At 58.1% G+C, this 11,390-nt stretch overlaps 1 protein-coding gene across 1 annotated transcript; it reads left to right on the forward strand.

Moving 5' to 3' along the window:
- Nucleotides 1-204: 204 nt before the first annotated feature.
- Nucleotides 205-7,291, forward strand: NUTM2F (NUT family member 2F). Its single transcript, XM_008539439.2, has 7 exons — nt 205-352; nt 2,362-3,076; nt 4,041-4,169; nt 4,624-4,763; nt 5,303-5,607; nt 5,896-6,012; nt 6,326-7,291. Exons 1-7 carry the CDS (start codon nt 337-339, stop codon nt 7,106-7,108), a joined length of 2,205 nt encoding a protein of 734 aa, XP_008537661.2. The 5' UTR covers nt 205-336; the 3' UTR covers nt 7,109-7,291.
- Nucleotides 7,292-11,390: the final 4,099 nt, after the last annotated feature.

An 11,390-nucleotide genomic window follows, 5' to 3' on the forward strand; every position in this document is an offset into this window, starting at 1 on the left:
CTGTGAATCTGATAAATAATGTATAAATTGCCTAAAGAGGCACATGCCAATTGTGTCGCCACTGCCTAATTTGAAAGGAACTTCTGGTTCTTGCCTACCTGCCAGAGCCCTTCATGGAATGTCTCCCCACCCCCACCCAGACCCACCTACCTCCACCCCTCCCCCACTGCAGAATGTCTTGAATCCTACCTTCTACTCCTGTTTAGATTCAAACTTTTCCCTTCTTTACTTGGATCCTGAGCATCTGCTAGAGCAGGCCACTCTCCGGGTCCTGAACTTGACTTTTCTCATTGTGGAGGTTACCAGGCACCGGTGGGCCGTGCCCAAGTCTGCAGGATGGCTTCAGAAGGAGGTAAGCATGTAGGTTGGGTGGTGTGTTCAGAGTCTCTGCCACTCCTCAGATCCTGGAGATTCAAATGTGATACTTCGCTGGGGGCAAGTAGATTGGACTGAAGGAAAGGAGAGAGCAATGGACGCCCAAAGTCGTCTCCCTGGGAGGCTGGGAGCTGATGGAAACCTGAGGAGGCACTGGGGAGGAGAGCTCCTCAGAGGTGAATCGAGATGACTCAGGGGAAGTGCCCTGGGTATGGAGAAAGGATGGCAGCAGCACGCTGATTCTTTCTAGAGGGGATTCAAGCCACTTCCACATGTGTGTGAAGGGAGAGGTGGGATTATGTCATGGTGGTGGCACAGGGACGGTCACAGGGAAAGCCTAGCCCTGGGTCATGTTCTTCAGGCACCTGGAGCTTGCCCCCCAGTATCTTCCTGAGGGATTTGAACTGAGCACACCAGATCTATGGGGGTGTGGGGAGAGATGGTCTTAGCCAGAAAGTTGTTCTGTGGGGCTGTCTGTGGTCAAGTCTGCAGTGAAACGTCCGCCGCGAGAGCTAGGCTAGAAGTCATTCTAACTGCTGCAGCATGGAGCTTCTCCGCCCTCCCGGCCCAGAGCTCCCCTCTCCTCAGTCCAGGTGGCCGTCGCCTTGATTCAGCAGGGGTGGGGCAGCCGGGTGACTTCAGCCAGGAGAGGGCTCTGGTTCCTAAGTTGTTCTGAATTGTTCTCCTTCTTGTGGAGACTCGGTTCTTCAGACTACTTCATCTTGTCCAATATTTCACGTGTACCCTCAGCCTTGCATTTCGCCTTTGAGATGATGATTTGCTCATATTCCACGTCACTACTTCACAGACAGGGAACAGATGTGGAGTGTGGTTGCTTTTCCCGCTGATCGTCTCTGAAGGCTGATTCCTTTTTAAAGGGGGGAAGGAGAGTCGCCCAGAAGCAGGAAGACTATCTTCTGTATTATTGCAGATGTCCTGGGACGCTTGTCCTGGTGACTGAGGTGCATGTGATGTGTGCTTTGCTCTGCTGGACCAGGCTCTGCGCGAGCTCCTGGTGAACACAGATGTCTTCCAGGTGACGCTGTCCCCCCGGCACCTGGTGCGTCCCCACTTCTTAGTGGGCCTTCACTTTCCATTGTTGGGAGCTGGAAGGGGGAGGACCACACACAGTCTGCACTCCCACAACCTAACTGATGTGACCGACAGCTCTGGAACTCTCTGGAACCTCCCCTGACAGCCCCACTGCTGTCCATTTCCTGGCCTTTTCTCATCCTCTGCAGCCATCACTGGCTGTGAAATGACAACTCAGGGACACAACCCATTTGTTACAGACCCCTCTCCTGGGAACAGAGCTGAGTGTGGCAGTGACTCTGGCACTGGGGCTGGGGGCAGAACCCAGCCATGCGAAGTGTTTGCTGTGGGGGCTTCTGAGCTGTGCGCGCAGGCGGGGCTTATGCCAGGGGTCCTAAGGCGCTTTCTTGGGGGGAGACAGTTTTCCAATGATTTGTTGTGTTCGGCCAGGGAAGACGGAGAGGGGTTTATACTGAGTATCAGGAAAAGGAAGACTGAGGAGGAGACGGGGCCCTAATGTTTTAGACACCAGCTGTTTGCCCTTTGGGTGCCTGGAACTTACCTTGGAAAAGGTCTCTACCTGCTGGTGGGCCTGCCCAAGGGCATTCCCCGCGGAGTAGATGTCCACCCAGCTCAGTGTCTCAGGATCCAGCCTGTGAGCCTGGCAGGTCGGGCGCCGGGGAAGCCGTCAGGGAGGCCCTTCAGTCAGCACTTGCTGAGACTGCTCAGCAGACAGGGGTCAAGAGACCTTGATGTCCAGGAGCGTATTTCTCAACTGGAGGTCAGAGCAAGCAAATCACTCGAGGACATTTGCAAAGTGCGCAGTTTCCTCTCTTGAAATGGCCCTCGCCTGTTGGGATTCATCGCTCTGATTCCCCAGTGACTAAGGGGCCCCAGGCCTCACCCTGGTTCCTGATTCTCCACGCCGTTCACCCCTTTCCTTTGTCTCAACAGCATCTCCAGTGCTGGGACCGGATGTGACCATGAACCCTGGTGCCTCCATGTCTCCGTTCTCGGCACTGCCCTTTTCTCCACCCACTCCCGGCCCCCCACACCAACCATCCTGGCAGCAGCACCCGCTGCCCCTCATCACCCCGTCATTCCCTCCTGACAGCCCCCTGGTGCTGCCAACTTTCCCCAGGACACCTTTGGTGGCTACCAGTGGCCATAGCCCAGGTGGGACTGGGGCTTGCAATGTCATTGTGCAAGTCAGGTTAGAAGGGAGGCCAGCAGAGCCCCCCCAGACTCAGAACTTTGTCCTTACTCAGGCCTCCCTCAACTGGAGTGCTCCAGGGGCCCTCTGTGGGAATGCTGCGTATTCTGCAACCCTATTCTTGGCAGCCTCTGTGGTGGAGACCACTGTACCCGCCCCGGCTGTTGGGGGCACCCAGGCTGGCAAGGCAGGCTGGTCTCCAGGCCTTCCTCCTCGAGCTCCGCCACCAGCTGCCCAGCTGGCCTCCACCACCCCTCCGGTGAACGCTGGGCCGCATCCACGTGGGGCTTCCAGGGAGGGTGGCCTGGCCACCTCTGCGTGCAAGGCCTCGCTGGATGACTCCTGTACCCCCAAGAGTGTTTACGAGAACTTCCGACGCTGGCAGCGCTTCAAGTCCCTGGCCCGGAGGCACCATCCTCAGAGTCCTGACACAGAAGCTCTCTCCTGCTTCCTCATGTGAGCACACTCCCCGGGGCCAAGCTCAGCCGGAGCTTTCACTGGAAGAGGGACTTGGGAGGCACTGCGGGTTAGCTGTCCCAGGGATACTGGAAGGAAGGTGCGAGGGCGTGCCGTGCTCTGAGAAGGCACATGCTTGGTAATATGTGTCACGTGTCTGGTTTATGACATCTTCTCAGGTGCCTTATCCCAACTGCCCCCACCACCCTGAGTCCTGCGAACACTTCTCTTCTCTAGTTACCATGAGCACACTTTCAGAAGATGCACAGTCAGAGCGGCTCCTGGCGTAAGGAGAGGAGTCCTGGTTGGGATGCCCGCCTTCCTCAGCCCTGTGTCCTTTCAACACGGGACTTAGCACAGGACAGCCGGGGGATGTTGCATCAGAGGAGGCAGAAGATGTGCAGACCCAGGAGAGAGCTTTAGACAAGCCCCGCCTTGTTGTTCTGGAGGATTCCAGTTAGAACAGGGCGGAGGTGGAGCTCGGTAGTGGCGAGGGCGTGGGCTCTTTCCTTCTGGAGTTGTGAGCCTGGGAGGCACTTCCATCCCACCCTCAGGCCCCTCGTAAAAAGGGGACAATTCTACTTAATTCAGAGGGCTGCAGAGAAGGTCCCTGGGCTAACCTATGGAGTGTTAGCAGATTGCCTGGCACGTGCTGTGCCTTGTGAATGATTGTGATTATCAGTATGAAAAGGCAACATTGAAAAGGAAAAGAGCCCCCAAAGCCATGATGTCCCAGCAAGAGGGTGCAAGTGGAGGGTCCGCTGGAGTCCTAGGCCGTGGGCTGGTGTGCGTGTGAGGTGGTGACACAGGAGGAAGACGTGTTTTGCACACCCAGACACCTGTCTCTCAGCCTGAGGCACTCCTGCTGCTGTGTGGGGGGCGCTCCAAGGTGTGCGATGGGGGTCGGGGGGTCAGGACGGGCGGAGGCCGGGCTGGAGACTGTACTGACCCCGAGGGCTTGCAGCCCAGTGCTCCGATCCCTGGCCCGCCTGAAGCCCGCCATGACGCTGGAGGAGGGACTGTGGCGGGCCGTGCAGGAATGGCAGCACAAGAGCAACTTCGACCGCATGATCTTCTACGAGATGGCAGGAAAGTGAGTCAGGGTCTGGGGCCCGAGGGCTGTACGGGGATGAGGGCTGGACCACAGGGCAGGTTCTGCGGCTCATCAGAGAGGATGCTGGGAGGAGGCCTGTAAGCCAGCACAGGGTCCCTGAAGCCCAGAGGCCCCTACTCCCGCCAGAAGCTTCTCCCTCACCTTGAGAGCTTTCATTCTTCTGTCCTGGCTCCCCTGGGAGCTCCTCCATCCCTGATCTTGACCTACCCTTGCCTTGACATGAAGGTCTCGGGATGGGGTGAGGTAAACATGAGCCCAGGGGTCAAATCCCATAGGGGCTGTGCAAGGGGGCTGTGCTCCACCAGCCAGCCTGCTGCCTCCTCAGTGGCCCCAAGGCACTTCCTCTCCCCAGTCCCCCAGTCAGCTGCTGCCTTTGCTGTGCTCTGGGCCTGGGCTCCTTGTCAACATGGTCTGTGCCTCCCTCACCCGCCAGGTTCATGGAGTTTGAGGCAGAGGAGGAGATGCAGATTCAAAAGCTGCAGTGGATGAAGGGGGCGCGGGGCCCACCTCCTCCAGCCCCACCGAGACCTGATCCTCAGGGGCCGCCTGCCCCAGAGGTGGGCCTGCAGCCAGGTACAGCACCTCGCTCCCACAGGAGCCGATGGCCAAAGGCGCCTGGGCCTAGGGAGGGCCCCTGGGCTTAGTGAAGGCCCCTCTCCCCTCGTTGGTCCTTTTCCCTCAAGGAGGTCACTGGTGTTTCGACCAGAACAGCCACCGGGAGCCTGGGGTCTCAGCTGCCCCTCATCACAATGGGGTATTGCCCTGGTCCATTTCATAGCTACTCTCCCACCTCCCTGTGAAGGGACCCAACTTGATGTTTGGGTCTCTGTGAAGGACCCAAAGCTTGGGATACGGCACGGGAGGACAGATGAGGGCCCATGTCTGCCTGGGAAGTGGGCTGGGTGGGGAGACCCCTGGAGAGTCACAGGATCCACACGTCCTCAGGCACCACACTTCTAGATGCCCCTCGTGCTCCCTCTCCCATGTGCACGTGGCTCTGGGTGGTCCTGCCCCAGCCTGCACCCACCTTAACGTTCCCCACACACTGCCCTCACCCACGCGCTGTGCTGGGGAGCGAAGCTGGAGCCCTCACACCCCCCTCCTCCTCCCAGTGGCCTCAGCCTGCACGCCCAGGAAGGCAGGCCCCAGGGGGCAGCCCGCCCGCCCACAGCCACACAGACCCCAGCGGTGCCCGGAGAGCGGGGCACCCAAGGAGATCCCCCCCGAGGCCGTGAGAGAGTACGTGGACATCATGGAGGGGATGCTGGGGCTGGCCCGCCCAGCCACGAGGGAGCTGGATGGAGGACGGAAAGAGGACAGAAACGAGCGCCAGCAGGAAGGGGGTGGGGTCTACCCGGACCTGGGTCTCCTGAGCTACATTGACAAGCTGTGTTCCCAGGAAGACTTCGTCACCAAGGTGGGCTGGCTTGGAGCTTGGGGTTCTAGAAGATTCTAGGGAGTGGCACTCTCAGGACCCGAGATCTGGGTTCTGTGCAGGCCGTTGGGATTAAGCTGTGTTCCTTGTTCCTGAGCCGTGTGTGTGTGTGTGTGTGTGTGTGTGTGTGGCCAGTGACCATGATGGTTTAAACACCCATCTTGTGGAAGGGAATGGAGTGGGGCTTTGTTTCTCCAGCTCCTCTGGGTCCTCTTGGCTCACAGGTCACTCCCTGCCAAGGATGCTCATAGCCTCTCTGTTCTGTTCCAGGTGGAGGCGGTCATTCACCCCCGGTTCCTGGCAGAACTGCTTTCCCCAGAACCACAGCTGGACCCCCTGGCCCTGGCTGAGGAGTTGGAGCAGGAGGAAGGACTCACCACTGAGCAGGTGAGCCAGAGAGGGGAGGGACCCCGGAGCAGGAGCACGTGACTCTGCCCACACTCCCCTGCTTGGAGGCCGGTGCTGGGAGGAGCAGCTCTGGGGTGGGGGCAGTGCAGGAGGACAGGAAGGAGGGGATGGGGAGCCTGGAGGGGAGGCCAGGACCCAAAGCCAGGAGTACGGCGCAGGAGGACAGCAGGAGGGCAACATGTCTCTTTGAGACCAAGTCACAGGGTCACCCCCTTCTCTCCTCCCAACCAGTGCCATTGTCCCATGCCCGCTGCTCCCCCTCCTCTCACACGGCCCCGCTCTGTCCTCCCAGCTGGTGCAGAAGCGACTCCTGGCCTTGAAGGAGGAGGAGGGCGTGCAGAGACCCCCAAGTCACAGCGCACCCCCACTGGACTCAAGTCCTTCTGAGTCTGAGGCCGGCCCAGATGCACATGACCACGACCCCCAGTTAGGGGTCAGCGACCAAGCCTACCCGCCAGAGACTGATTGCGAGGACGCTCAAAGGCCCGGCCAGGCAGACACCGACCTGCCCAGGCCCCAAGCCTTGGCTCTCTCTCCAGGACGTCAGGAGTCCCCTCCACTCGGGGCTGCACGGCCCCCTTCTCCCCCACAGGCTCCGAGGCTCACTTCCCCTACGCTGGGATCCAGGGACGCCCCCGTTCTCAGAGAGGCCTCTCCTGCCAGGGAGACGCACAGGCCAGCGGACGGGTCCAGTGAGGACGAGGATGACCTGCCCAGCCTCGCCTTCCTCTTGGCCTCTCAGCACAGCCTGCTTCCCTGGCGCCTCTCCCAGAGTCCAGCCCCTGCCTCGGGCCTTCTCTGCCCTGGAGGTCAGGGGGCGCAGGGAGCCCCCCAGGCCCCGTCCCCTCAGAGCACGGGCCTCAGCCCAGCTCCTCCTGCAGCAGCCGAGTCCTGGAAGCGTCCTGTGTGTGCAGGCCCAGCCCCTGCCGAGAAGACGCCCCTCCCAGGGGCCAAGCTCAGGGTCCCTGGGAGGTCAGCCTTGGCTCTGGGGCTGGTGCGCCCCTCACAGCCACAGAAGAGAAGGTGTGACCCGTGTGTCACAGGCAGGAGGAGGAAGCGGCATTGCAGCCAGTAGGAGCAACGGGGCCCCCTCCAAGCCAGCCCCTGAGGCCCCTTCTCGCCAGTGCAACCCTGGCAGTTCCACCATGTGGGCGCGGGGGGAGGGCAGGACCACCAGGCAGAGCGGGCCTGGGCGCCGGGTGGGAGCAGCTCCCTGGGGCGCTGGATGTAAATTGTGAATAAAGAGAGTTTTGTGGGAGATGCTCTCAGAGTGCTGTCTCCACACTTGCATCTGCACTGCTCCGTGGAGAGGGGCCCTAACTAAGAGGAAGGAGGCTGTGGGAGACTCGGCACCATGGCTCCACAGCTTCCCTCCACATCCACACGGACTCCTTCAGACCGCTCCTGGGCTCACACAGCTCCCACAGGTCCCCAGGGACCCCTCTCCTTATCCCCACTCCCAGGGCCACTTGGTGAGGGGCCTCCTGGGGCATGCCATCATCATCTGTGTCCCTGAAACATCTGGGGATGGAGAGTCGCTTCCGTGCCTTTCAGCCCTCTGGATCTCTAACCCGCTTTCTAGAATGGAGCTTGGAGACAGCGCTTGTCGTCAGGGAGCGTCTCTCTGCTCCCTCATGTGGACAGACAACAGGGCCAGGACATCCTCAGCTCCTCCAGGGCTCCTGTGTGGGTGGCCTGATGGGAAAGGAAAAGGCTGGGCCTCAGCTCTCTGCCTCGTTGTAGGAGGGGCATCCTCTAGTCTCAGTGGATGGTGGTGGCCCAGCTACCTCTTCATTCTAATGAGGACAGAACAAGGGGAAGGGGCTGAGAGGAGATTCCTGGGGCCCGGAAGGTGTGTACGCGGGGCGTGATAGTGGCCCGGAGGATATCAAGTCCCTTTGCAGGATTTCTGTGCAGGAGCGTCTTATCCAACTGAGGGAAGAGGCCTCATCTTGCTGTGGGCAGGGGACTGGCTTCAGGGGCCTTGGGGTCTTCAAGGACCCCCCACAACCACTGTCCCTTCCCTTTGCAGCCATGGCTGGACTCTTGTGTGCACAGATGTCGACAGAGATTTCTATTCACACGTAAACAGTTCCTACTAACAATGAGCACGTTTCACAAGCACAGCCCCAGCACGGGCAGCGGGGGCGAGGGGTCCACAGCCCCAGAGCTGGGTGGAAGCCGGGATCCAGGCTGAGGGGATGGAGGCCTCGGTCACCCTTCTGCAGGCGCCAGCGCAGACCCATCAATCAGAGCAGGGGACTTGACCCCACTGGAGCGAGTGAGATGAACAAACAGTGAGGGACAGGAGCCGAGTGGTGTAGACCCTGCTGTCTCACAGACCGCCCTCTCTCCCTCCCAATGTGCTGAACCCCGTCGTGGGGCGTGCTGGCTCCCCCTCCAGCCCCTTCCTCCTGCCCTACTCGGTCGCTCTGATGCCGCGTGGACACGCCTTGGCCTCACCCTATCCCCTCCTGGCCAACCCCGCTTCTTCAGGTCCTGAGTCTGATTCCTTCCCCAGGACCCAGGCAGGATCAGGACGGCTGAGACTCCCCTGAGTTTGGCCCCTGTACAGCCCAGCATGCAAAGCTGTGGCCACAGGGCAGTGGCCCAGAACTGGGGTGGGGCTAAAGCTGTCCAGTACCACAGGTGGCCTGGCCCTCTGCTTGTCCCTCACAAAGAGCTTGGGTGATGAATGGGCTTATCATGCCAGGGCCCCCTTCCCACCTCCCATGAAATCCGCCGGTCAGCTCACAGGTCCTCCGCCATCACCTCTTTGTCGACTGTCCAGGCAGCCAGCACCCAAGTGCTTGCAGCCCTCCTTGGCCGTTTGTGAAGGAGAGCGTTCATCTTGGCTGCGCTTTCCCTGCCTGCTACCCGCTCCCTGCCCAGCGGGGCCTCTGTGCACAGAGCAACGGGCCTCAGAGGTCACACCAGACTCAGGCAGTGTGTTGTGGGCTGGTCCAGAAGCTGCCGCCTCTCACAGGTGAGCATCTTCTCCATGTGCCCACCCACTGTGTCCCTGCCTGGGGACAGTGCACACCGGGCTCTGGGTGCAAATGTGGGGAGTAAAGATCTGCACTTTCGTCATGAAAAATACAAGGGTAGGTCCAATGGGAAGAAAAAATGAAGAAACGTCTTGAATTTAACTGTAGCCGAACCTTCTTTATTACGGAAAAACACAGTGGACATGAAACTTTGTGAGTATAGCGTACAAGGTAGGGCTCAGGCAGGAATTACTAGAGACTGAACAGGAATCTCTGGAAAGGACACCTTCACCCACAAACCCTGTGGAAGTGGTGGTGCTCAGGGTAGACGCCCCCTGTGTGCTCAGCGCTCCCCATGCTTCACCCCTGCGGCTCACTGGGGCTCACAGAGAGCCTGCGAGGAAGTCATGTTTCACTCATTTTTCTGTGGGGAAAGTGGGCTCGGAGAGGTCAGGGGACCCAGTGCAGATCACGCATGAGGAACCGGGTAAACCCGGTCAGCACCTCACGGGTTTGGCTCCAGAGTCCTCCTCCTGCACCACTAGGAATAAATCTCGCCAAAGAGACTGTGACATCCTGGGGAATGCCACTGGTAGAGGAGCGAGACTGTCCTCGTGTATGAAAATGCTGTGCCTTCGGTGGTCAGGCTCCCCAAGGCCGCCCTTTCGTAGCTGCGCTCCTGTTCCTAATCCAGAGCTGCATGCTGTCCCACAGGTCTCTGTGCACTCGGAGGATGGGTGAGAGTACCCTGGTTCGGGCTGCCCCCATCCTTGCCCGGCAGCTGACAGACAGCGAGGCCTACCTGTGTGGGTTCATCCGTCCCTCATCAGCCACCTCTGGCGTAGGTCTCACAGGAGGCTCAGGCGGAGGAAGATCGTGTCAGGGGTGGGGGCAGGTATTCAGACAGACAATGGGACATGCTGAAGCCATTCCTGCAACCTCATAAACTCTCTGTATGGGAGTCTAGGAATGAGGGAGCTTGCGAAGTCCCTGCTCGTGGGCCCCCAGGACTTGACAGGACCCTCACCCCAGACAGGCTGGCAAGGGTTACCACCACCAAGCACCCCTCCTGAGGGTCCTGGAAGAGGCTTGATGAGCTGTCTTCCTGAATTCTGAGGCCTGACTGATCTGGGATGCCTGTGTACAAACCTGGGCCGTGGGTGCTCGTTTTAGTAACATACGTTGTGATTTAGCTGCACTCTCCCAGGGTTCACTTTCCCGTCCTCGTCAGTCTCTGGAGGACAGACTCCACTCTCCTTCCACGTCCTTCCTTGGAACGTCCTTCATCTCCGCCCACTCCAAAGATCGTGTTTCAGGGACTTGTGGTGTGTGAATTTGTGTAAAGCGTATGGGGACTAAAAGACATTCTCTGACAGCAACACAAACGGCAGAGGAACCCTGAGGTGCTGATGGGCTGTCAGGCTCCTAGTTTATATAAGCAGAGGAGTTCGTCACCATTACCTGCTCTGCATGTCGCCATCTTTCAGCAGGAACCTCACCAAACACTGGTCCTTCCGTGCTCCCACGTCTGTGGAGAAGGAGAGCCTCAACAGCACCGCCACACGAACCCAGTGCCGCTGGGTCCACAGCAGTGTCGCCAGGCCAGGTGGAGGTTCAGGGTTCAGACCACACCCCATGTAATGTGTTTACTCCTCCTCCCGTGAACGGGGGCTTCTGAATGAGCCAACAAGGGTCCTTAGATCACAAGACAGCCTGCATCACACTCACTGCTTTATGCTCTTTTTTGAAGAAAATGGATAATTTTATTAAGAATGCTTCAACTATACAGAAAAATAGAAAAATGCAATAGAAACCAATACAGCCAACATGTAGATCTAGGCAATGTGAACATTTTGCCATATTTGCTTCAGCTCATTTTTAAAATGAAAACTTTATTAAGACATTTACATAGCATACAATTCTTCCATTTAAAGTGTACGATTTTATGGTTTTTAGCATATTCATAGAAATTGTAACCATCACCACAATAAATTTTAGAACAATTTCATCTCCTCAAAAAATAACCCCGTGCCTTTAGCTATCACCCATGGTCTCCCTGCCATGCCCCAGCCGTAAGCCACAATTAACCCTTTTTCTGTCTCTACAGATTTCCATATTCTGGACTTTCATGTGAACGGAATCATACAATATGTGGCCTTTTATGTCTGTCTTCTTTCACTTAGAATAGTGTTTCCAAGGTCCGTCCATGTTTTTGCAGATATCAGTACTGCAAACTTCTTTATTGCCGAATAATATTCCATTGGGTGGATAGACTACAGTTTGTCAAATTCGCTCATTTGTTGATGGGCATTGGGTTGTTCCTACTTTGTGCCCTTTATAAATAACTCTGCTATGAACCTGTGCACATGG

This window comes from Equus przewalskii, chromosome 22 (genome assembly GCF_037783145.1).
Source record: "Equus przewalskii isolate Varuska chromosome 22, EquPr2, whole genome shotgun sequence".
In the NCBI taxonomy this organism is placed as follows: Eukaryota; Metazoa; Chordata; class Mammalia; order Perissodactyla; family Equidae; genus Equus; species Equus przewalskii.